Below are 23,613 nucleotides of genomic sequence, written 5' to 3' on the forward strand. Positions count from 1 at the left end.
ATATTTGAGTAAATCTTCTTAGACTGGGCTTATTATTTTCAAGCTGTAAACTTTGGTAATCACTTGTTTCTGAAAACTTAAATTTTCTTACCTTTTTTCTGCTTTATCAGTTCCTGGTGTGCCAGATTTCTCTCATTTGTTTCATTCTCCAAGGCCTTTTTATATTGTGCTGCTTCTCTGGAAATAACGTTCAGGTTATCTTCAGCTTGTGTTCTCTCTAACTCTAAACGATGAATCTTTTCCTGAAGAGTTTTTAAGGCTAAAATAATAGCTATTGGAAAAAAATGTGTATGATATTTTAAGTGAGGATTTTTGAACACTTAGAATCATAGCAGCAAAAAAATAAGAGTAGTATATTTTTGTTTGTGAGCCAGGAAAAAAAAAATATATATATGTACATGCCTCATAAAAAAGAAAAATGACAAAAACTCTGAGGGACAAATTTTAACATATCTTATAAAAAACAACATATTTATGGTTGTATTGAGTAATTTTCTAAATTTGAGGTTTGAGAAAGCTATTAACCACAATTTAATTTAATAAAATAAGTATTTTCAAATTAAAAGACAAAAAATATAATGTATAGTAAGGGAGGTATGAGTCCAAGTATGGATAAAGAAAATTAAAATAGTGTCCACTAATTAATAAGCAAATTTATGTTTAAAGTTTTTCTCAGTGCTTGATATGTTGTTTCAGTCAAACCACAAACATTTGTTTCTTTGTCCAAAATATGAATTAGGACATATGAGGTAGAACACAGTTTCTTCCATTAAGAAAAAATTACAACCCAATGATTTAATTGATGTCAGGCTTGAAAGATTGTGTTACACATGTATTACTGTGATTTGTATTCAGCTATATTAATATCTCCATGGTTCAGGTAAGTTCAGAGTTATAATATTTTTAGATATTATCTTATACTCTCTTTTCAGTTATAACTTCAAATTATAAAACTAGAGATGAATGGAATATAAATAAATGCTACAGGTTAACTTTCATATAGCTTATATCCAATTAGAAAGATATTTGCTAGAGATTATTATGTGATTTGGATTATTATTTCTTAGAGTTGTTTTGCACCACAAACTAGTCTATTTATTAATGGCAACTGCTATTACGGAGTATTTTAAAAAAAACAATACAATAATCAGCATCTAAGAAAGTAATGTAAATGTATGGCTTAGGTATGCCTCGAGTCATAAATGTTTTAATTCAATAAGATCCTCCTAAGTTTATATTTTAAAAGTTATAATACTTGTATTTTGTAGTTATTCCAATATACTGGCTTCCTGAAGAATTTTCAAGGGTAATTTTGGATATATGCAATTTCTGAATTTAGTTGTTGAATAAGACACAATTTTACTTAATTCACTAGTATTTTAGTCATCTTGTTTATTTAGAAGTATTCTAAATCTGACCTTTTATTCTTCAAAGAGTATTTTCCTATTTCCTAGTGATGCTTTTATGATAAACCTGCAATATGTGCCTGACTGGTTATGTTAATCTTCATTTTATAGCTGAAGAAGCCAAAATAAAAAATGTTAAATAACTCATTTAACTTTACATAAACTTTAAGCAACAGAATCAAAATTAGCAGTTTTATTAAGATTAAATACACAATCATACTATTTTCTACATAAAAATGTAAAGTTTTACATAACATACTTCATACAATTCCCCTAGTTTTAAATAAGATTTTATGTTAGCATTACCTTGGCTATTTGGACTGTGAAGCATTTTAGTAGCAGTAACTTCTAAGTTCATGGAGTAGTGAGATGATTCATCACTCTGGGTAAATGATGGAACAAACACTCTTTCAGGAGGTCTAAGATAGCTTCCTACTATACTATGCATTAATTCAGAATCCATTATCTGTAGAGAATAAAGGAATGACACAGTACAGCATTATTCTTTCCTACATGAATAACAAAAACATTAGGTAAAAATTCAGGTGAAACTTTAACATAAATACATAATCATATACTGTGGAGTTGTATCTTTATGAAGTTAGTTATCACAAATTCAACTATAAGTTCAGCAAAAAGAAAGAAAAAAGACTATTTACTCTATAAATAGTAGAGACAAATCTGCCTGATCTTCAATGAGTATATATGCTTTGGAGTGACCATTACATGGGTAGTGAATTTGCTAGTTTCTCAGTTGATCATAAGCTCATCATCTGAGCACCCCACTACAAACAGTTTGACTCCAGGGTTCAAAGAGAAAGTACATATTCCAAAAGACAACAAAGCTTTGAAAGACAAGCCACCCATATAATACAATCCTGTAAGACTCCAGTGTATTGAGATTTCAGTATACTGTCTTCCTAAGATTTTCAGTGGTAAATCTGAATATATTAATTTCTTAATCTAACCCTTGAATAAGATACAACTCCATTTAATGCATTAACATTCTAATCATCTAGTTTAGAAGGGTTCCAAATCTGAAGAACGTAAAATAGTTTTACTTTGCCATTCTGGGCTTTTTTTGTTTGTTTGCAGAAGAGCCTTTTAACCATCTTAGCAGGTAATTTTTTAACTTTCTCAAATCATTTTATTTTCCTTCCTGTAAATATTTAAATATTTTAGAAATGTATTCTACTTAATGGATTATAGTCAACATTAAATTAATTATAACCATACTGAAAGAAATAGGATAATTGTTTACACACAAAACAATTCACCAGCACAATTTTAAGAAAGTTTGCTTTTAAATTCCATTATATAATTATATAACTATAATTAGCCTATTTTAACTTTTGAGAATTGAAAATTTCCAGTGACTTCAGTACTTTCCCAATTCACAGGGCAAAGGCAAACATTGCCGTGACTATTATTTCCTGGGACAGCAGAGAACACACTTCACTCAATAGGATTTTCTACTTTAGCCACTGCCATGATGGGGTGTCTTCCAGGCCATTCTCATCCATCTAAATTAGCAGTTATATAGCCTAGGAAGCTTTGCTAGAATACCTGATGCTCTTTGCCTTTAAGAGACAATCATTTTTGTTACTGTTATTAGCACCAGGTACCGTTTATTAACCATGTCTCCACCCCTCTGGTTTCTTGATGCTCAGACACTGTTCCTCATGGGACAATACATCTATCTAAGATCTATTCCCTCAAAAAATAAGAGAGCAAAGTTAGTCATATCTGGCTTACAATAAAATAAAGGTAGGGCACAAAGTACAGAAGTTCTGAACATGGCTGTACATCTTCAGAGAGAGGTATGTGGTTGAAACTATCCAACAAACCTTGGAGTTACCCAAGATATCTGATTCAGTTTTCTGCTCCTGCTGAGTTTCTCCAATAATGCAAAGAATGAAATTTTGCCATTAGTCACTATACACTGAAGTCCTTCAGAGGACTGTCTGCTTCTTCTGTCCCAAATAAAAGTATTATTTTACAAAATGAATTTTTGCACTAATTAATAAACAGGTTCAAATTTGAGGTTTTAATGTATATGACTACTAAGAAGATACAAGTAAGTTAAAAATTAGACCAAAATTTATTTAAATTAAATGTGTAAAAACACATCTTAAAGTGGGCATAAGCAGAGTAACAACCTATTGGTAGGTAAAGAAAAAGAAAGGAAATAGTAAAGAAATGAGAGAAACAAGCCATGGCGTTCTCATTACCCCATGAGTTCCAGCTTAACCCTTGCAATCTAGCGTCCTGTGTTATAAACAAGTGCATGAACCCACTCAAAGCTCATTTACATAAAAAACTGAGGCATCCTGGGAGAAAAACTCTGAAGGAATATGAAAGAAATACAAAAAGCTTGATCCAAAATCAATGCCTTAGTTTGCAGAGGAGGGGAAGAGTGATTCTGAGTAGAGTATGGTGGTGGTCATTCTAATTAATCTCTGACCCAGTCCTGTGTACTTAATACGTGGGTGTTGGGAAGAGAGAGGTCTATAAGTAAAACTGAGAAATATTTCACCAATATCCCTGTAAAAGATTGAGGTATTAGCTGCTCTGCTTTGAATAAGATGTTATATTCCAATGAAGGCGGAAGCTGCCAGGGATCACTAACACAGTTTTGGTACTTTGAGAGTTCCAGTGCATTTGTAGTATTGCTCAGCCAGAGAGAGACCGAGAGTGAAAGCAGATGGAAGGGACATATTCTTGGGCATGTATTTGAGAAATTTCTAGAGAAAAATTTCTGAAAATACAGAGGTGCCTAAGCCCCATCCTCCAAATATTCTGGCATGTGTGGTATGAGGCCCAGCAGTGAGTAACTGAAAAGACCTCAGAAACCCTTGTTGGAGCATTTTAGAGGACCCACAAGTAGAGGCCAAAGGATGTAAAATGTGGGCCTCATTTGTATCAATAGCCTGGTAAAGCTTAGGGAAACTCAAGTTATGTCTGGAACCATTCCTGACAGCTTGTAACAACCAGGGAAATTATCCATTTTCTCTATGGTATATAAAAATAAGACATCTTAATTGGTTGCAACTAAAGTGCCACTGCAGAAAGCAAATATCCCTTCAAAAGAATGTGCTAGACACAAACACTAAGCTGCAAAGCATTTTCACTTATTCTTGTGGGAAGCAATTATTCCAAAATGGTCCTTTTAAACAACCAACGTGGTGGCTGACTGTACATCTTTGCATAATCCCATAGGACTATCAGGAAGACAGTATCAGGAGTCAGGTAGAGATACTACAATGGGTTCTTGAAATAGAGGACTCTGTTCACCCAAGTTTAGATTTCTCCTTAGAGAGACTGGAGAAAGGTTAACAGCTCTATGTCTTTTATCTGGTTTTGTTTGTGTATGCATCCAAGTTAACTTACCTAAAGAGCAAACAACAGTCAAGGTTGGACTACCTTTATTTTGAATGCGTATCACTTTAAAAAGTACACTTATAACTAAGTAGAATAATTTGTGGTTAAGGAATTTGCCTCATAGATGCTCTCATAGATATTATAATCTATTATTTATAAAATAAAATAACTAAAATGTTAGGATAGTGATGTAAAAAACAACTGGTCAATGGAAATTAGTAAATCTAAGAACTTAACATAAGTACTTCAATGGGATTCAACAAATGAATAAATTGTTGTTCATTCAATAAATGATGTTAGAAAAATTAGGGAAAAAATCCAGTTAAACTTTATCTCAGTTCCTACATCAATACAAAATTTCAGATACATTAAGAGTTAAAGTAAAAAAAACCCCACTAATCTTAGGGGTGAGATGTTTTGTGTTTAAAAAAGGGGGGAAGTAAAGGAAAAGATACAAAGGCTACATTAAAATTCATCCTACAACATAAAAATTATGAACAAAACTGAAAGGCAAAAGAAAAGCTGAAGACATAGAAGTTGTATACAAATCAGGATGTCTTTTTGCAGAGAACCTCAATTTTCCTGGTTTAAAATCATACAGCACCCATGTGTAAGCTAATATACAAGTCATAGTGCAAATAACTGTACCTATCATGTGAGTTACTTGTACAGAATCAATAGTTTTCATTCTGAAATTCATGAAAACTTTTTAATTCACGAAAACTGCTGTGGCAGGGAAGTAAACTATACACAGTTTTACTGACTATTATGTACTGAATTGTGTTTCCCCAAATTTGTATGTTGAATCCCTAACCTCCAGTACCTCAGAATGTGACTGTATTTGGAGATAGGGCCTTTAAAAAAGTGATTAAGTTAAAGTGAGGCCCTTGGGATGGCCCCAAATCCAATGATTGATTCTTTATAAGAAGAGGAAACTTGGATACACAGATACACCAGGGATATGTGGGCACAGAAGAAAGACCATGAGGGGACACAGTGAAGGCGGCCATCTGCAAGCCAAGGAGAGAGGCCTCAGAAGAAGCCAAACTTGCCCACATCTTGATCTTAAAATCCTAGTGTCCAGAACTATGAGAAAACAATTTCTACTGTTTAAGCACCCAGTCTGTGGTGTTTATTTCGGCAGCCCTAGCAAACCAATACACTGCAACTTAACCCCTCTGTTTCACAGTGAATGAAACATAAGAATAGTGACAAGGACATAAATGCAGATGCCTAAGGTTTACGGTATTTAGAGCACATAATAAAGTTATTTGCAATTTAGTTTCCTACTTAAGATGTGAAACAATTATGTAACTCGGCCTTGATTTATTTTCCCCTTATAACTGGCCTTATAATTTATAACTGACCTTCAGTAACACCTAAAGCTTTCTAAATTGACTACGAAATGACTCATGTGCTATCCTATATGCAATAATTAAAAATAATTTAAAAATTTCCCAGCATACTCAATAGAATAAAACTAAAATTGTGCTTTTGACCCATATTTAATTTATATGTAATTGAATTAGCTTTAAACTCAAATATTAGCAGTAATTTTAGCCTAAAATATTACAAAATATTCCTTTAACAGTTTATATTAAAAAATCAATACTGCTTTAGATTTAAGAATTAAAGTGATATTCAAAAAATTACAGAATTGTGGAATTATAGAATTATGAGACATTTTGAATTACAGAGACATTCACAACTAATCTGAAGGTTAAGATACAATCAAATTCAGGAAACTTTAGAAGACAGCTAAATGGAGACTGGTTTTTAAAAAAATATTATCTCATATTTACCTCCCAAAACATTAGCAGTGACAAAGGCTGTATTTCAAGTTATTTAATTTGAAGCAGTGGTGACTGTATGAAAAATATTTGGGGAGTCCATAGTACTATAAGTTTCTAGAAGTCATAAATAACTGTGAATTTTAGAATTGATGGGGAAATTTTAGATGTCCATTTAAAATCTGTATCAATTCCAATATTTTCATTTTGTAGCTGTAAAAACCAAGGTCTAGCGATACTAAGTAATTTGCCTAAGGTTACACAACTCAAGTTTCTGTACTCCGGAATTCCTGCAGCTAGAGAAAAATATTTTTTCTTAAGGACTTTGGTTGATTTATACTTATCTAAACAGAGACTACCTTAGATGGAGAGTCATCAGGGAAATGCCTCCTAGAGAAAAATGGGAGGTAAAAAAAAACACTGAATCAAACATAGACTCATGTAATCTTATTAAAGTCTAAGAAGGTCTTAGAGGCCATCTGTTCTAACTCTTTCAATACAAACTTACTCTCACACTATCTGGTCTTAAACAGGTCACCTAAGCTCTGCTTAATATCTCCAGAGAGAGAGCTCACCATCTTCATGTTGAATTCAAAGCTGCTTTCTCCAATTTTTATGGATTTAAGTGGATTTTTGAGGAAATATATATAGCCTCTATACTTACTGATGTAGACATTGTATTGAGTGTTTACTATGGTAACTGTGGTACTACATATTGAATTCATTTAGTTAAAATCTTGCTGCAGAATTTAGGATCATTTTCAAACTTCAAATTTCACCATTCACTGCATTTGAAATGCCTATAAAAGAGTAAGGAGATTCACCCTATCCCCTAAATGAGGACAAAATAGAAAATTAAACAGAAATGACTCAATCATACCATAAATGATAGTTCATTTCTGATTATATCTCAGTGAACTTAACTAGATCCAGATTAGCATAGCTGAATACTAACTTAGGAGATAACTTTAGCATGCATCTAGTCACCAAGACCAGCTGATTTCTTCTTTCTTAATACCTTAATAGAGTTTATTTGTTTTTAATAATTTACCATATACATAATACATGTACATGCAGTTTAAGGAATTACAATAAAACAAATTTCTGTATCTACATCTAACTTAAGAAATAGAGTGCTACCCTGTACTGTGGAGGCCTTCTGTGTGCTTTTCCTCATCTCTTGCTTTGAATTTTGTGCTACTCATTCAAATGCCTATTAAATTTTATCATATTTGTATGTATCCTTAACAATATATTGTTTGATGTTAATGGTTTTAATACTTTGTATAAATGGAATCATACTTTTCTTATTCAAAGTGTCTTGATATTTATGTTAGTGCATGAAGCTGAAGCTGTATGGTATTCATTTTCACTGCTGTACAGTATTCTATCATATAACAGATTTTAGAATGCATTAATTCTAATCACTTCCTTCCAGGCACATTATGCTACAGTTGTCTGGAATTTTCAGTTCTATTTTGATTTTAACCACACAAATTAGACAGCACTGTTTTGATTTATAAAGTCAATGTTTGGTTATGTTCACCTACAAGTTTTCTTTGCTCATTGTGGTAGATACTATGATGCATTGTCCAGATTCCCTTTAAGGAATGTAGGCTTTTCCCACAGCTGCTGGTAGTGCAGCCAGAATGCAGCCCTTGCTGTCAACCCTCTTGGGGAACTGCTTTACCTAAAGAACGTTGTCTCATCTGAAGTTAAGGCTTCTTCCAGGGGGAGCCTGCATCCAATGAGGGTAAAAAGGCCTGAACCTCGTGCCCCAACTCAAAACAACTCATCTCCAGAGCTCCCTTTGGGATCAGTGAAACCTTTGTTGGGTCTTCACTGCACAGCTTAACTTCCCTCTCTGCCTAATACTTCTTCCCTGCTCTCCCTTTCATAGGTACTGACCCCAAGGATAATCTTTAATAAATGTGTATGTTAATCTCTCAGAGTTGGCTTCCTGGGAAACTCAGGGTGCAATAATTACCATTCCTTCTTTCTTAGATTACTTTCCTTCTTCGTAAAGTATGTATTTTAGAGACTCTTTGGATGAGTGTCTATTAGGAGTGAATTTTCTTAGTTTCTGTTTGCCTTAAAATGTCTCTTTCACTCTTTCTCTCGAAAAGTAATTTTTCTGAATATATAGTTCTGGGTGGACAATTATTTTCTTTCAGCACTATGAAAGTATTATGTCTTCTAGCTTCCAATGTTGCTATCCAGAAGTCAGCTTTCAGTCTGTCATTCTTTACAGGCAATCTGCCTTTTATACTCTAACTGCAACATCATCTCTCTGTCTTTGTATTTTTTCAGTTTCACTACATTGCGTTTAGGTATGGCTCTCTATTTTGTTAACCTGACTTGGAATTTGTTGGGCTTCCTAAATCTAGAGATCCACCAATGCAAAAAAATTCTTAGCAATCTTCTCTTTGAATATTCTCAACTTCTCCGTTCTCTTCCTGTGGAACTTCAGATGGACATATATTGGATATCTAAGTTCCATATCTCTTAATCTGTCTTTCATATTCTTTATATATACTGTGCTATGCTATGGGTAATTTCTTAAGCTCTATCTTCCAGTTCACTATGTTTTTTTTTTTTTTTAGCTGTGTCTAAATACCTTTTTGACTTATCATCTAATTTTAAATTATATTTTTCATTTTATAAATTTTTTCAAATCTTCCTGATCAATTTTAATAGTCTCTTGTTCTATAATTGTATCTTTTTAAATTTCTTTAAACATTTAAAACATTTTAAAAAATTCTATACGATAATCTTAGAAATCAGTCACTGCGGCTTCTGCTGACACTTATTTATAATAGCTGGTTTATTCATATATTTAGTGATTTCTGATTTTATTTTATTATCTTTTTTTTTTAATGGCAGTACTGGGGGTTGAACTCAGGACCTCGTGCATGCTAAGCATGCACTCTACCACTAGCTTTACCCCCACCCCCTGGTAGTGATTTCTGATTTTAAGTTCATTCCTTGGAACTTGAACTATGGGGATTCTTCAAAACCAGTATTAAAAGCACTTTTCTTCAGAGAAGATTTCTATTTGTTTCTGCTAGGTCCTTAGGGAACCCAAAACCTAAGGCACCATTAAACTAAACTTTCATATTGAGATTTTGTTTTGGCAGTGTGAATTCCAACTCTAGGATTGTGATGAGGATTTTTCAAGAGAGCTTCTTTCTGTCCACTCCATTCAAAGCAAGGGATGAAACAGGCAGTGTCATTCTGAAGAGCAGGTTATCTTCCTGTCATCCACAGAATGTTTTACCCGTTGGGGATCTCAGCTTTATGCTGCAGTGTCCAAACTTATCACCTACCATGCTCAGGCTCAGACTTTGTCTCCTGCCCCACACAAGCAGGAATGCCTCCTTAAAGCCCAGGTTCTGGGTCACAAGGAATCAGAAGGTGCCTTCAGGGGCCAGAGGGGTTCTAGGGCTCATTTATCCGTGTGGAATTGGACTTTCTCATTATGTACAGCATTGTATTTTTCCTACTTTGCTGCCAACTCAGCAAAGTTTCCAAAAATAAGTTTTAAGCATTTTATACAGATTTTTATGTTACCAGAATTTCTCTTAACATCTAATCTATTATACTGCTTCAAATTGCAATAGCTTTGGACATACTTTATAGAGATGCTAACTGCCCCAGACAAACCAGTTTTAGTTACACACACACAGAATGAGATTTATGCTTCAAAAAGGGAAAAGAGTTTATATCTTTCCATTCAGTTAAAGTTCTCAAAGCTACTCTATACTGTAAAGTTTGTTCTTCTTCAATAGCAGAAAGTGAGTATCTGGTTAGTCATTAACTAAGCACAGAGTTCACTAGCAGGATTCAGGTAATAGAGTACCTGATAAACAATCTGTAGACTGAGAGTACGAAATAGTATCAGAACCTAATTCACATCCTAAAGCACACTATATATTCAACTTTTAAAGTTATGTGACATTATAGAAATACCATGACTATTAAATTCCAGAAATTTGGAAGCAGTTTAATCATTATGCTTCAATGACGATTATGTATGATATATTAACATTTGTAGTAAATCTTCATTTAACATATTGATTATTTGACATTCACATTGATCTATTTAACATAATTCATAATTAACTTTAAAAGCAACGCTTGCTAGATTTGAAAAAAAATCACCGTTTTGTAGCATTCAGAGTAAAAATTTATTTAGGCAAGAAACATCAATGCTACATTCAGAGGTGGAAATGTTGCTAAGGAGTGGGATGTTTGCATGGTCTTAAAGTATCTTGTCCACAGATTGCTTATAAGATGCAAGGGAAAAAGTAGTAACCAGATAGTATAGAAACAAAATAACACTCTGACAGAATGATTAGAATTAACATTATCCACGAGAGGTAAGATAGACCTTATGTGCCTCTGGGTATGAAACAGAGAAAGACACGTCACTTATGCAGCATTCTGGCCAGGGATGTGTAACTTGAATCTCAGCATGAGGAAACACCACAAAAGCTCCAAATGAAAAACATTCTATTTTTTTTATAAAGGGGGGCTGCTTCCTTTAAAAATGTTAATGTCATAAAAAATGATGACACTTCTAGGTAAACATATCCAAAAGAATTGAAAGCAGGGTCTCAAACAGATATTTTTTTCACCCATATTCACAATGGCATTATTCACAATAGCCAAAAGGTGGAAGCAACCCAAAGGTCCAACAATGAATGAGCAGGTAAACAAAATGTATATACATATAAGGTAATACCATTTGGCCTAAAAGAGAGAAGGAAATTTTGACACACACTAAAACACGGAAGAACATGTTTGAGGATATCATGCTAAGTCAAATAAACCAGTCACAAAAGGACAAATACTGTATGATTCCACTTAAATGAGGCATCCAGAGTTGTCGAACTCATAGAAACAGAAAGTAGAATGGTGGCTGAGGGGAGGAGTAAATGGAGAGTTATAGGGTTTTAGTTTTGCCAGGTGAAAAAGTTCTGAAGATTGGTTGTACAAAAATGTGTGGTAGAGGAGACAAATTAAAAACAAGCTATGATTCAGTGGGATCAGTTCCATAATAAAAGCATTCTCAGGGTGTCATGGGAGCACAAAATAAAAATTATATAACTCTCTCTGATTGACGGAGAGATAAAGAGAGCCAGAAATAATTTGGAATTATTAACAGTTTTGAGAGAGGAGTTTAGGTAAATATGGCAGAGTGAACACACACATTGACTTCTGCTTCCTCTTGGAAACCCACTAAAATAATATTAAGTAATATTTTTTAAAGATATATACCTGCAAGGACAAAGAAATCAGAAAGGGTAATAACAGCAAATCTTTGGGAAATGGTAAACAGAGGTGCAAGTAATAACAGACTTAGCTAATGGTAAAAAGGCAGCAGATTCCTAACTCAAGTAATAAAAGTGAGTTTCAAGTTTACCCTGCAGAACCTCCAAATGGCTCACGAATTAGGTGCACCTCTGTAAGTAAACGTCTAAGTTGTTAAGATAGGGCTGAAAACTATATAGGATGAAAGTTTAATTCAGAAGTAAATTATCTGCCCAAATACCCTTTGCTTCTCCGCACAGCCAGAAGACTGCTTTACCCTCAACTGGGAAGAAGATTAGAAGTTTAGTTTTGTTTTTTATATGAAGAGCGAATTATTGAGTATGTATGGATTGGGGGACACTCAGCACAGGTGAGGGTGGGGAACCAGATTGAAAGCAGGAAGACTCAGTTCACAGAATATTGATAGACTATACATCCAAGTGGAGAAGGGAAGATCTTCATCCAGGCAATGTGACTAGCCCAAGTTAACAAAGATACTGAAGGTGATAAAATGAATGAATTGGATGGATTTGGGGTTTCCAAATTTTTTCCAAGTTTTTTTTTAGTGTCCACTCTTAAATATAAGTTGTTTAACCAAGGCTTACCAAACATTGAGGAGAGATAGGAAAGACAGAGATCAAAACAAACAAAGAGTAAGAGGCTTAACAGGAGCACAAAATTTGGAAATACATAATTAGTGGAGACAGAAGTATAACTGTCGAGGGACATGACAGATCTTAATGAATTTGGTTGGAGCATGGTGAACAAATATTGGCAGTAAGAGATGGCTAAAAAGGTATACCAGAGCCAAACCACAAAGGACTTTACATATCAAATAAGTAGTTTGTATTTTATAGGATCAGGCAATGGGGAGCTAATAAAGGAAATAATGGGGAATAACATGATCAGGTTTGTATGCTGACAAGTTTATTCACATGACCCTGAGGTAGACTGGAGTGGGAAGAAATTATAGGCAGAGCGACAAATTAAGAGGTTACTGAAGTGATTAACACAAGGAAACATACAGGCCTGAATTAAGACTGGAATAGATGAAATCAGTATGAAAGATTCTTAGAAGATACAATCAAAAGGACTTAGGAACCGACTAGATATGTGAAATGGGGGAGAGAAAAGAATAAAAAACACTCCCCAAATTTTCACTTGGGCAAGTAAAGAGATGGTGGTGACATTAGTGGAAAGAAGAAATAATATAAAAGGAGATATAAGTCTGATGGAAAACAATGAATTATTTTTAGATATAGTTGAATTTGAGGTGCTTAGAGACACAGAGCTATCTAACAAATGGATTGAAATATGGGTCTGGGGTTGGGTGAGCAGTCTAGGCTGGATCTAGAGATATAGATTTGGTTATCCATTAAATCACCCAAGGAGAGTGTAAAAGATTAGCAATTTTCAGTGTGTGTGCATGGAAAGGGGTGGCTGAGATGCAATGACTTTGTCCATTAGAGAGTTTATATTATCTATCCATTGTGGTGCCCCTCAGACATGCTGAGGCAAAATTTTTTAAAAATTAAGAATTACAGATTTAGGAGGGAAATCAGTTGCACTCAGAATGCTGACCACTAGCATTTAGGAGACAAATGAGGAATAAAAGCCCTTAATGGAGATCAAAGAGAAGTGAGTATAGAAGTGGGGGTGAGGGGAACAGGAGAAAGTGGTAACAAAGGAGTCAAAGTAAGAACAAAAGTAACTGTTTAGTATCTATATCCAATATGCTATGCCTTGTAGAAATAAGAAACACAGGGCATGGCTTCTGCAGTGAAGCAGTTTACAATCTCACTGTTGAATTTCAGACCAACAAGAGACAATGACAGGGGGAAAAAAAGAACACAGGGGATGAGTTAGCAGTATATCAAGTAAAAATAGTTTGCCTATTCTATAATTATTAAAATTTTGGGGGCATTCTTCAAACTCATCATCTTACATAAGTTTGAATAGAAGAAATATGAAATATGAAACATGAGTGCAATACTTAGTTTTTTAAAGAGTACAAAGCAATGCCAATCTTTTACAAATATTTTATAAATTATAATATAGCATCCAACAGTTAATTTTCAACACCCTGCTACCTGATTTTCAAGCAAATTTATCAATTTGTGGATTTAAGATAACTAGACTTATGAACATTTTACCTAATAAATAGAAAGTTAGATTTTTTTCTTACTGAACTTGAACCCAATAAGTTTAAAACTTAACAATGTCTGAGATTATTTAAATGATTAGACTCCCCATCATCTTTACCTGTAATATTTTTTAACATCTTTATTGTGGTATGATTCCTGTACAGTAAATGACACATATTTCAATGTACAATTTGTTAAATTTTGATAGATGTATACACCAATGAAACCACAACCACATTCAAGATACCTAACATTTCCATCATTCCGCAAGAGGTGCAAATTTGGAATTCCTAATTTATCCCTTCCCACCCCACTCACCCTCTTGTCTTTATCTGTAATTTATCTTGAATATTCAGTTCAGAGAGAATGCTCTTGATTTAACATAAAGTGCATAATGAAGGATATAAAATTATATAATTTTTAAAAAGGACAAAGATAAGCATAGATAAAAGACTATAAGTAAATGTATTAAACGCTAATAGATGGACAACAGATTTTCATTTTCTTATTTCTACCTTCTTATACATTTTCTACAATAAATACATACTAGCTTTTTATTAAAATAGTTTCCTTTTAACTAGATTTCTGTAGAGGTAGAAAATAGCTGAAGATGTAGAGTATCAATGACTTATATTGATATCTGTAGGGGCACTTACATCTTTTCATTTTTAAGGGTTTTAAATGCCTCTTACATCAATATAATCAATTATGCTTATTTCTTCTGTAAGTTCCTACAATCTAAACTACTAAGTTCTGTGAAGGGGCATTGTAACCTCAGGGCCTAATCCAAAAAATATTTGTAAAATGAATCCCCTGAAACTAATTTGTTAGGTCAACAACTTTTCCCTACCTCCCTACACTAATGTTTGTCATGGTTAAACCCAGAATTTCTATAAATGCTGTCCTAAGTTTTAAAAATATCACATATTGTACTTTGGAATATACTTTTGCATACGGTGTTTAATTTAATATCATTTTATTTAAGGAAGTAAATCATAATTATTAGAATTCTAAAATATTACTGGTGATATTTCTTCAGAAAGTTTTTTCTTTTCTTTTCTTTTCTTTTTTTAATTGTTAATACATAACTAGATTTATGTGTTTTATTTTTAATGGAGGTACTGGGGATTGAACCCATGACCTTGTGCATACTAAGCATACACTCTACCACTGAGCTATATTCTCCCCCCTTCTTTTAAATAAGTTGTTTTGAAGGGGTTTCAACATTCTTATGTTTATTATACTTATCCATTGAATTTTGAATTTTAACTCTGTTTCTAACCATTTCTCTTATAAAAAAATTAATAAATAGAAACCTCAATTAAATAGAGTAGGGAGACCTTAAGGAAGAGCTCTCAAGCCCTGTGACATAGCTAAATCCAAAAGGAAGAAGTTTCCTCTTCTTTCCTTTCAAGGGCTTAGCCAATGAAAAGCTATCAACTCTTTGTTTATTATAGCCCTCCCAACTTCCTTTTTACCTCTATAAAAGAGTTCTCCCTCCCTTGCCAAGCAGTGACTTGCACAGGACTCACCAAAGTTGCAGATTCCAAGTTTTAATTTTCTGCTGACCAAATAAACTCATCTTTGCTGGAGAAACATCTGGCAGTCTATTTGTTTTAGGTCATCCTTTGGAATGGATGATGGCAAACTTATTAAATGCAGGAAGAATTTAGAAATTGAGTCAACAAATAATGAATTTCAAAATCAACAGTACTCAGATTAGTTGCTATAAATCTTCCCTGGCCTTTACATTTTGTTTTTTTTTTTCTTCCACAGACTGAGCACACTCAATATTCAGAATTAATTATGGGAGTACTGATTAGTCAAGCAGTCCAAGGGGGAATGAGCTGTTGGACAATGATATATAACTGAAGTTTACCTATTTAATCACCAATATTTATTTCAACTAGTTTTAAAAGAAATATTTCTAAAATGCCTAACCTACTTTTCTTTTTAGGCAGAGTGTACGCAATACAATTTAACCTTTGGGATAACTTAAGGATATCATAATAGCATTTTAATTATGCATGATGACACTTAGCCACACTGATACTTGTTGAATTGTTTGTCCCTTCACTGGAAAGTTCTAGACTGCTACACATTTTATTTTCTGTCTTTTCACCTCTTGCTATCTCTTCCCTTCCAGTCTGCTTATAAGCTGTCTGTTTACTTGACTCTAGCAGACTCTCTCTCTGCTTTCTAATTGCTTTCCCAACCTGTAACTAATAAGAAACAATAAAACAATCAAGTTTTATTTATTAGCCATACAAAGATGAAAAACACAGTCTCTGGCCAACTTAAAACATTCAAGGCTAAATTACACAACAAAGGGTGCCATGGGAACCCAGAGGAGGAGCATCTAATCAAGACTGGGGATTTCAGAGGTGGCTTCCTGGAGGAGCTCCTTCTTAAACTGAAATATTAAGGATGAATGAACAGAATTTGATAGACAAAGGAAAGTGAGAGAATGAGTAGAGGAGAAGATCAAGTGCACAAGCCAAAGAAATAGCATGGTAATAATAAAAATGATACCTCACATTTATTGAATGCTTATTATGTGAATTAAGTTACTAAAATCCACATAACTACTCTGTGAGGCACAATTACTCCCATTTTAAAGATGAGTAAACTGTGGCACAGAAAAACTGTTTTGCCCAGGATCACATAACTAGTTAAGTGGCAAAGTCAGGATTTGACTCAGGCAGTCTGGCTCTAAAGCTCACACTTTTAACCACTACGCTACATATTGCTTACTTATGCAAAGTTATGAAAGCTAGAGAGGATCTGGTGTTTTGGGCGAGCAACTACAGAAAATGTACAAAGCTGGAAGATTGTAAATGTGCCTGAGTACTGCAGAAGAGGAGGCAGAAACCAGATACGAGGAGCCTTATATGCCAGGCACAGGTGCTTGGATTTTATCCCGTAGGCAATAAGAGCCACCCAGCAAAGGAGCAGTAGGATCACATTGCCTCTGGTACAGATTTCTGTGAGTTAGAATGGAGAAAAACAACCAGAGACTAGAAGTCCAGGAAGGAGGCTACTCCAGAATGCTATGTGAGAGGTGATAAAGTCCTGAACCGAAGCAACAGAAGTGGGAATGAAGACAGGGAACGAATGAGAGGTGATTAGGATGTTGAAGTCATAGAACATATGACCTGGATGAGGAAAATTAATGATAGGAAGAAATTAAAACTGTAGTCAAAGCAGAAAACAGATTTTGAGGGGTGTGGAGGTAATATAAAGGTTCATTTTTGACATGTCTGAAGTGCTTGTGGGACAGTAACTACATAAAAACAGCTACCACTTACAATGAGCTTATTATGTGCCAGGTACTGGCCAAGGAAATGTACATGTATTGATCCACTGAATCGTCAAGGCAACCCCATAAGATATTTATATTAATTTTATTTTACAAGAGGCAACTGAGAAGTTAAGCAACTTGCCAAAGGTCACACAGTTATTAAGTGGCTGAGCTGGGACTTGAGCCCATGTACCCCAGATCAGAGTGTATTCTGCCTTTAATAGAAACATGCCAGTTATGTATAGGTGAGTCTGGCATCCAAGAATAGTTTACACTAAAGATAAGGATTTGAAAAATCATCAGTATATACAGATGGCAGCTGAAGCCATGAATATTCACTTAGATATAGAGTACGCAGTTTTCCTCTAAGTGTGGTCCTTAAATCACTTAGGGAAGGAGACCTAGACGGTATTTTAAAAAAGTGCAGATTCCTGGGCATCACCTAGGTCCACAGAAACAGAATCTCTGGAGATAAATCACAAAAATAAATAATTTTCACTCCCGAATTGATTCTTTAGCAAATTAAAGTTTGAAGATCACTGATGAAGAATCAGCAAAGAAATGTGTAATAATGACATTGAGGTTTTTAGAAGTATGTCTACAATAAGTAAACAAGAAGTATGGTAGGAAGTATGGTAAAGGCTTACACAAGCATCTGATAGATCTTTTATCACATCTAAGCCAACATCTATTATAAGATGCATTATTCTTTTATGTTCCACAAGAAGAAAAAAATAAGAAACCTCATGCAAACCTGGAACAACAGAAGGGCTATAAATGCAGTGTAAAATAAATAAAAATAAACCGACCACACAGAAAGAGACAAGAAACCCTGAAACCCTTTCAAGTACTAGGCACTGGGTAGAAGGAATTTTATCCAAAAGACAGTTCTTACACAGCTTTATAGTCTGAATTAATACTATCAGTGGGGTCAAAAAACAAAACAAAACAAAATCCCGCAACTTTCAAATAGAGATTTAATTTAAAATGGGCTCAGGTTGGTAGCAGTGCAAATGACTGGTAGAGGCAAATCCAAGTCCTTTTTGAAGTAATCTGACTCCAATACAGGCCAATAAAGATTACAAAATGTATCCCTATTTTATAAATTTTTTAAATGTGAAAAAAAATGTTTTAAAATCACTGATATATGGTAAATGGGATGTATACCAAGCTATTCTGAATGCCCAGAAACTCTGGAGTGGAGGAGCTATTTTCTGGTTCTTAAAGGTTCTTCATACATAATTTCATATATGTGTTCATTTGTTTTTAAAAGAACTATAAAACAAAGATTATTAAAAATCATAAAAATCCCTTTCCTTTCCATCACATTAACCATTTTTAGTAATTCCTCTAAATATAAAAAGTCTCATCCATAAAAAAATATAAAATGAACAAGCAACCAACAAATGAGATCAGATCACTTGTCCATGTAAATACTTCTGTGTTCTCTGAGACTCTGAGAAGTAGACTGCACAATTCACCACAGGCTTTGGTGACTGTCCAGACACAAGAAGGAAGAGCAAACTTTGCTCCTATCAAGGATGATGACTTACAGTCCCAGTCCAACATTTGGTGTTTCTTCTTTCACTCACAGGCCACAAACACACTAACTTAATATCCAGAATACCATGGTCCTTTTTAAGAAAAATTGATCCCTTCTCAAGAATGTCATCATGAAAAAAATTCCTTTAGAACTTTTATAGTTTTCCAGAAAAGCAGTGTATTCCTAGTTTGGACATGCATTTTTCATCTTTTCCAAGGGTAGTATAAACATTGTGCAAATTATACACCATAGTTGCTCTGGGATCTTATAAAACTGCAACATCATCAGGTAGCAAGCACATCATCCAAACAGATTGTTAGAGGACTAAAATGGCTTTAGAGTGAAAATAGGCACCGACTGATCACTGTGAAGAGTTCCCTAATTCAAATGTGTGCCTTACAAATAAACCAGGTATACAGCCAAACTGCTGGCTTCTCTCTGCTTTTGGTGGATGAAGGTCCTCAAAGTTCCTCTCAGCACAGTCTGTCTAGAACAACTGACAGAAGAATGCTAGTCTGATTCTCACTCTTGCCAGAGTATCTCTTTCACTCAGGAAAGCTATTTCCTATCCTGGGAACAAGTGTAGACACGTATGTACGCAAGTGATTTTCTGAGACTACAGAAAGTAAAATTTCCCACATCCCTATCTATAATTTAATTCCAACTTTCCCATTGAACTAACAGAATATTTTTATAGTGCCACTCCTGTCCTAACCATGTTATAAAAATAGTTTCTATGTGGAATTGTGGAAAATTCACTCTAAATGTCAGTGTCAACCTACTTGATAACCCTTGGGATGAAGTCTGTTAGCACAGTTCATGCACTATATATAATATTTAATTTAAAAATATTTAAAGTGGCTCATAATCCCATTATACAGAAATTCCTATTACTATGTTTTTTTAAGTAATATATCCACAGGTTACAAAATTTAAACAGCACAGAAAAGCACAAAATAAAAAATAAAACTTTTTTCTACTCCTAGACTGATGATTCCCAACCACTTCTACTGCTTTCTCCTCTCTGAAGAGAATCAGCATCAAAAGATTCTTGAGAACAGAAAGGAAAACAATTATTCATACACCTAAGTACTTTCCTTTTGGTGACTTTCCTGTCAGATACATCAATCAACAGGAAAGATTCATCAGATTTGAGAAGCTTGGCAGTCTTTTTGATTATAGCATTACTGGTTCATTCCTTACCATTGCATCCCTGTTGCTGTTGCTACTTTCTTGCATTTAGTGATGATGGAGTAATTCTTTTCCTTTCCCCCTCCATTTCTGTGGATTTGAGGACTGAAACTGCATGGTTCTAAAAAATATGACATAATTGAAAGAGCTCTGGACTGAGTCAGAAGACCTAAGTTCTTTTGTTTCTGACACTTACAGCATGTAATCTTAGTTACTCGTTCCTTTCTCTTAGCTTTGAAAGATATAAAGTCTTATGTAAATATACAGTGGCAGAAGTAGCAGTGATAAACTATCATTCTTTTCAGAGAATTTCAACTTCTTTACAAATTAGCCTTATAAATATTAATCTCTGACATATTCTTCCTTTCCCTCCCTGTAATAATTCAACTTTCTATATTTCTATTTCCTTAATTCTTCTGACTTGTCAGATTTCCATTCCCCCTAATAAGCAATGTAATCCTTCTTTAAATTAAAAAATATATATATATATAAATTCTTGACACTAAACTATTTCTGAATTTCTTACCACTTTACATTTTTAGAAATGTTACCTTTCTAGGGACTTTTGTTATATAATGCATTTTTATTGTTTGATAAGGCAGTACAGCAAAGTGGCTAAGGGGTGGACTCTGCAGCAAGACTCCTTGGGAGTGAATCCTGCATGATCTGAGGCAAGTTTCTTAAGCTTTCCATGGTTTTCCCCCACCTATAAAATGGAAATAATAAAAGTACTTACCTATTTTAGAGGATTATATGCAATGAATCAATACAAAGTACTTAGAATAGATCTTGGCTCATAGTAGGCACTCAATAAATGTTATTACTGATATCTGAAAATTTTTATATTTTGAATATCACATCCAAAATTTTGTTAGTATAATCACTGAAGTCCATGATACTGACAAACCACAAAATCCAAAAATCCCTTTTGAATTATCGAAACCTAAATTATATCCGGTACTATGTTACTATTATGCCATACTATATCCTAAAGTTTCCAAACAGGTAACCTATAAATGGTATATAAGATGACTTTGCACAAAATGAAATGCTCCATTCCCCACAATATTTAACCTACTTATAGTAACGTTATACTGCTGCTGTACAAACCCAAATTTTTATACCCAGCTTATGCCCAGCCCTCTTCAAGTGACAATATTACTTTGGGAGTTGCCCTGATACATTTGTTTTTTATTCTTACTCAAAATGGTAATTTTTTTTAATCAAGTACTGACTACCATTTCTCTGAATTTTAAGAGTTCATATACCCTCAAATGTCCTAAGGCAACTTAAGCTCATATCTAAAACTTACTATATCATCATCCCCCTAAAAACTATTTTTCTTCCTACATTTTTAATCTCACCTAATAGTATCATCCCCCTACTCCCCATCTCTCAAGTTCTGAGGACTTCAACACCTAGAACACTTCTTGGATCACCTATACTATCTTATCCTTACCACCCCTGACTGACTAGGTGCCCAAGCCCAGGCCCCCATCATTTTTCACCTGGTCTATTACAATGGCCTTCTAAAGTGATTTCCCTGACACTAATCTTGTCCCACTAAAACTATCCTCTTCTCTGCCTCTAGAGTGATCTCCCTAAAATTACAATCCAGCCATGACATGTCAATGCTCAAAACTCTCCAGTGACTCCTCACTGCTTTCAGGATAAAGATTGAGCATGTTCTCAGGGCATTATAGGGCCCTCTATGACCTATTCTCTATCAATCTAGTTCCTTTCTCCTTTCTCTACTGAATAAACATGTTTCTAATGTTCACATTGTTCTCTCTTCCTAGAATAGTCTTACCCATTATGCAAGACACGGTTTATCAGTTAATCTGTCCATGAAGCTTTCCCTTTCATGGCTTCTTGTGGCTGGGCTAATTAACTCCTCTGTGCATATCTATATAATATATTGAAGTAATCTGTTCATGTCCTCCCCATTAAACTGAAAGCCTTGAGGACAGGGATCAAGTCTCATTCATCTTTGTAACCTCAGCACCTAATTTAATACTTAACAAATGCTTGCTAAACTGAAATGAGTTAAAAGTCACACAGAGTTCCAAAATAAATTCTAGCGATAAGTTATCTCAATATAAGGTAAAAGGGCAATGCCTAAAAGAGGGTTCTAGTCACTAACAGCAGTGTCTGAGTTATTCTGTCAAAAAGCAACACACCTAGGTTTGTCATAACATTGTTCTCCTTAGCATCCAGAGCTCCATATTCGTAATTTCAATTCTTATCCCTGTTAGCAAGCTGCAATATCTTAACCACACCGACTTTTGACCCCTATGTCTGAAGTGAACAACTGTTCTAAAGGGCTGAAGTAATCTACTGATGGACAGAGTTGTTGACAGGCTGATCTGTAAAGAGACACCATTAAGCCCTTACTTTTTTCAAACTGGACTTGTTGGCACAGCTGTTAAGGTCTTAACATGAGAAACAGCATATGTTGTTGAATAGCACAGAGGGCAAAAGGACAAAACCTGATTTTCCTGCCTAGCTAAGGTGGAAGCTTAGTTAAGATTATCAAAATACATTTTACTTAAAATGCACCTATAAAAATTTGCATTACTCTCCTCTTAAATGTTGCAATTCTTCATTAGTTACCAATGCGCATACTTTACTTCTGAATGACTGCGCCAAATGCTGAAAGTGCTGAGGGCCTTCCACTACACCTCTAGCAGCCAAACTACAAGAGGCACAGAGAAGACCCTATTCTGATGGCTAAACATAAGATCTTTTTGTTGTTCCTAAGAACCTCTCTTGCATCCAAGTAGAGACTAGACCTGTGACTGCACAGCTTGCTTCATTTAACACTGACATGACTTTTCAGTAAAGCTAATGTTAGGAGTTTGCATAATTTTCAGTTTCCATTTCACTTCAATTCCAATATTATTTGCTGAGTGCCTAAAATGTGCCAGACTTTGTGCTAAGAGATGGATGTAGAAAAAGGAAGAGGTCATAGTCTCAGGAGAAATCAATGCAATGCCTAACCAACGTGGGGCTTTGCACTTGCTCTAAACTAGTACTAATTTGGAGCCCCACAAAAAAGGACTGACATGACAGTAACTGGCCAAGTTTGCCAGTCCAGCTCAGATGAGCCCTGGCTAAGACAGCCTCAGCCTCCTTTAATATGACCAACTTTCATCCTGCAACTAAAAACTTCCTATTAGCTGCAAATAATAGTTCATCAAAAGATAGACAAGAGTTGTAGCATGACAAAATCAAAAGGCATTTGCAATAAGTTCAATCACTAATAATATTATTCTTATGTACATGAATACTGCTAACAACTTCTTACATTTACATTATATATAAATCCATGACATTTTATATATACACACACACATATAGTTTTTTTCCCTGATTATAAAAGTAATACATGTTCCTTCTACAAAATTTAGAAATTATAGAAGAAAATAACAATCACTGTAAACACTATCAGTCTAAGATTGTTGAAATATTATTAATATTTTGGTATCTATTAAATCAGTCTTATTATTTTAACCAAAGTTAGTCTTGTATCATACAAAGTTTG

General features: G+C 34.4%; 1 protein-coding gene across 3 annotated transcripts in view; it reads right to left on the reverse strand.

The window, feature by feature from the left end:
* CEP57L1 (centrosomal protein 57 like 1) overlaps nucleotides 1–23,613 on the reverse strand; it is a 55,841-nt gene that overhangs the window by 15,539 nt on the left and 16,689 nt on the right. For 2 of the 3 annotated variants that reach the window (XR_012508675.1, XM_010965396.3), the window contains exons 2-4: nucleotides 20,082–20,190; nucleotides 1,713–1,872; nucleotides 92–271 (exon numbers count right to left, since the gene is read on the reverse strand). Coding sequence is in view for 2 of the 3 variants with exons in the window: in XM_010965396.3 (XP_010963698.3) it covers nucleotides 92–271; nucleotides 1,713–1,872; nucleotides 20,082–20,117 (376 nt within the window). In the remaining variant the exon portion in view is untranslated. The remainder of the gene's footprint in view (nucleotides 1–91; nucleotides 272–1,712; nucleotides 1,873–20,081; nucleotides 20,191–23,613) is intronic. The other variant, XM_074368536.1, reaches the window with a different exon arrangement.

Source organism: Camelus bactrianus, chromosome 8 (genome assembly GCF_048773025.1).
Source record: "Camelus bactrianus isolate YW-2024 breed Bactrian camel chromosome 8, ASM4877302v1, whole genome shotgun sequence".
NCBI classification, from domain to species: domain Eukaryota; kingdom Metazoa; phylum Chordata; class Mammalia; order Artiodactyla; family Camelidae; genus Camelus; species Camelus bactrianus.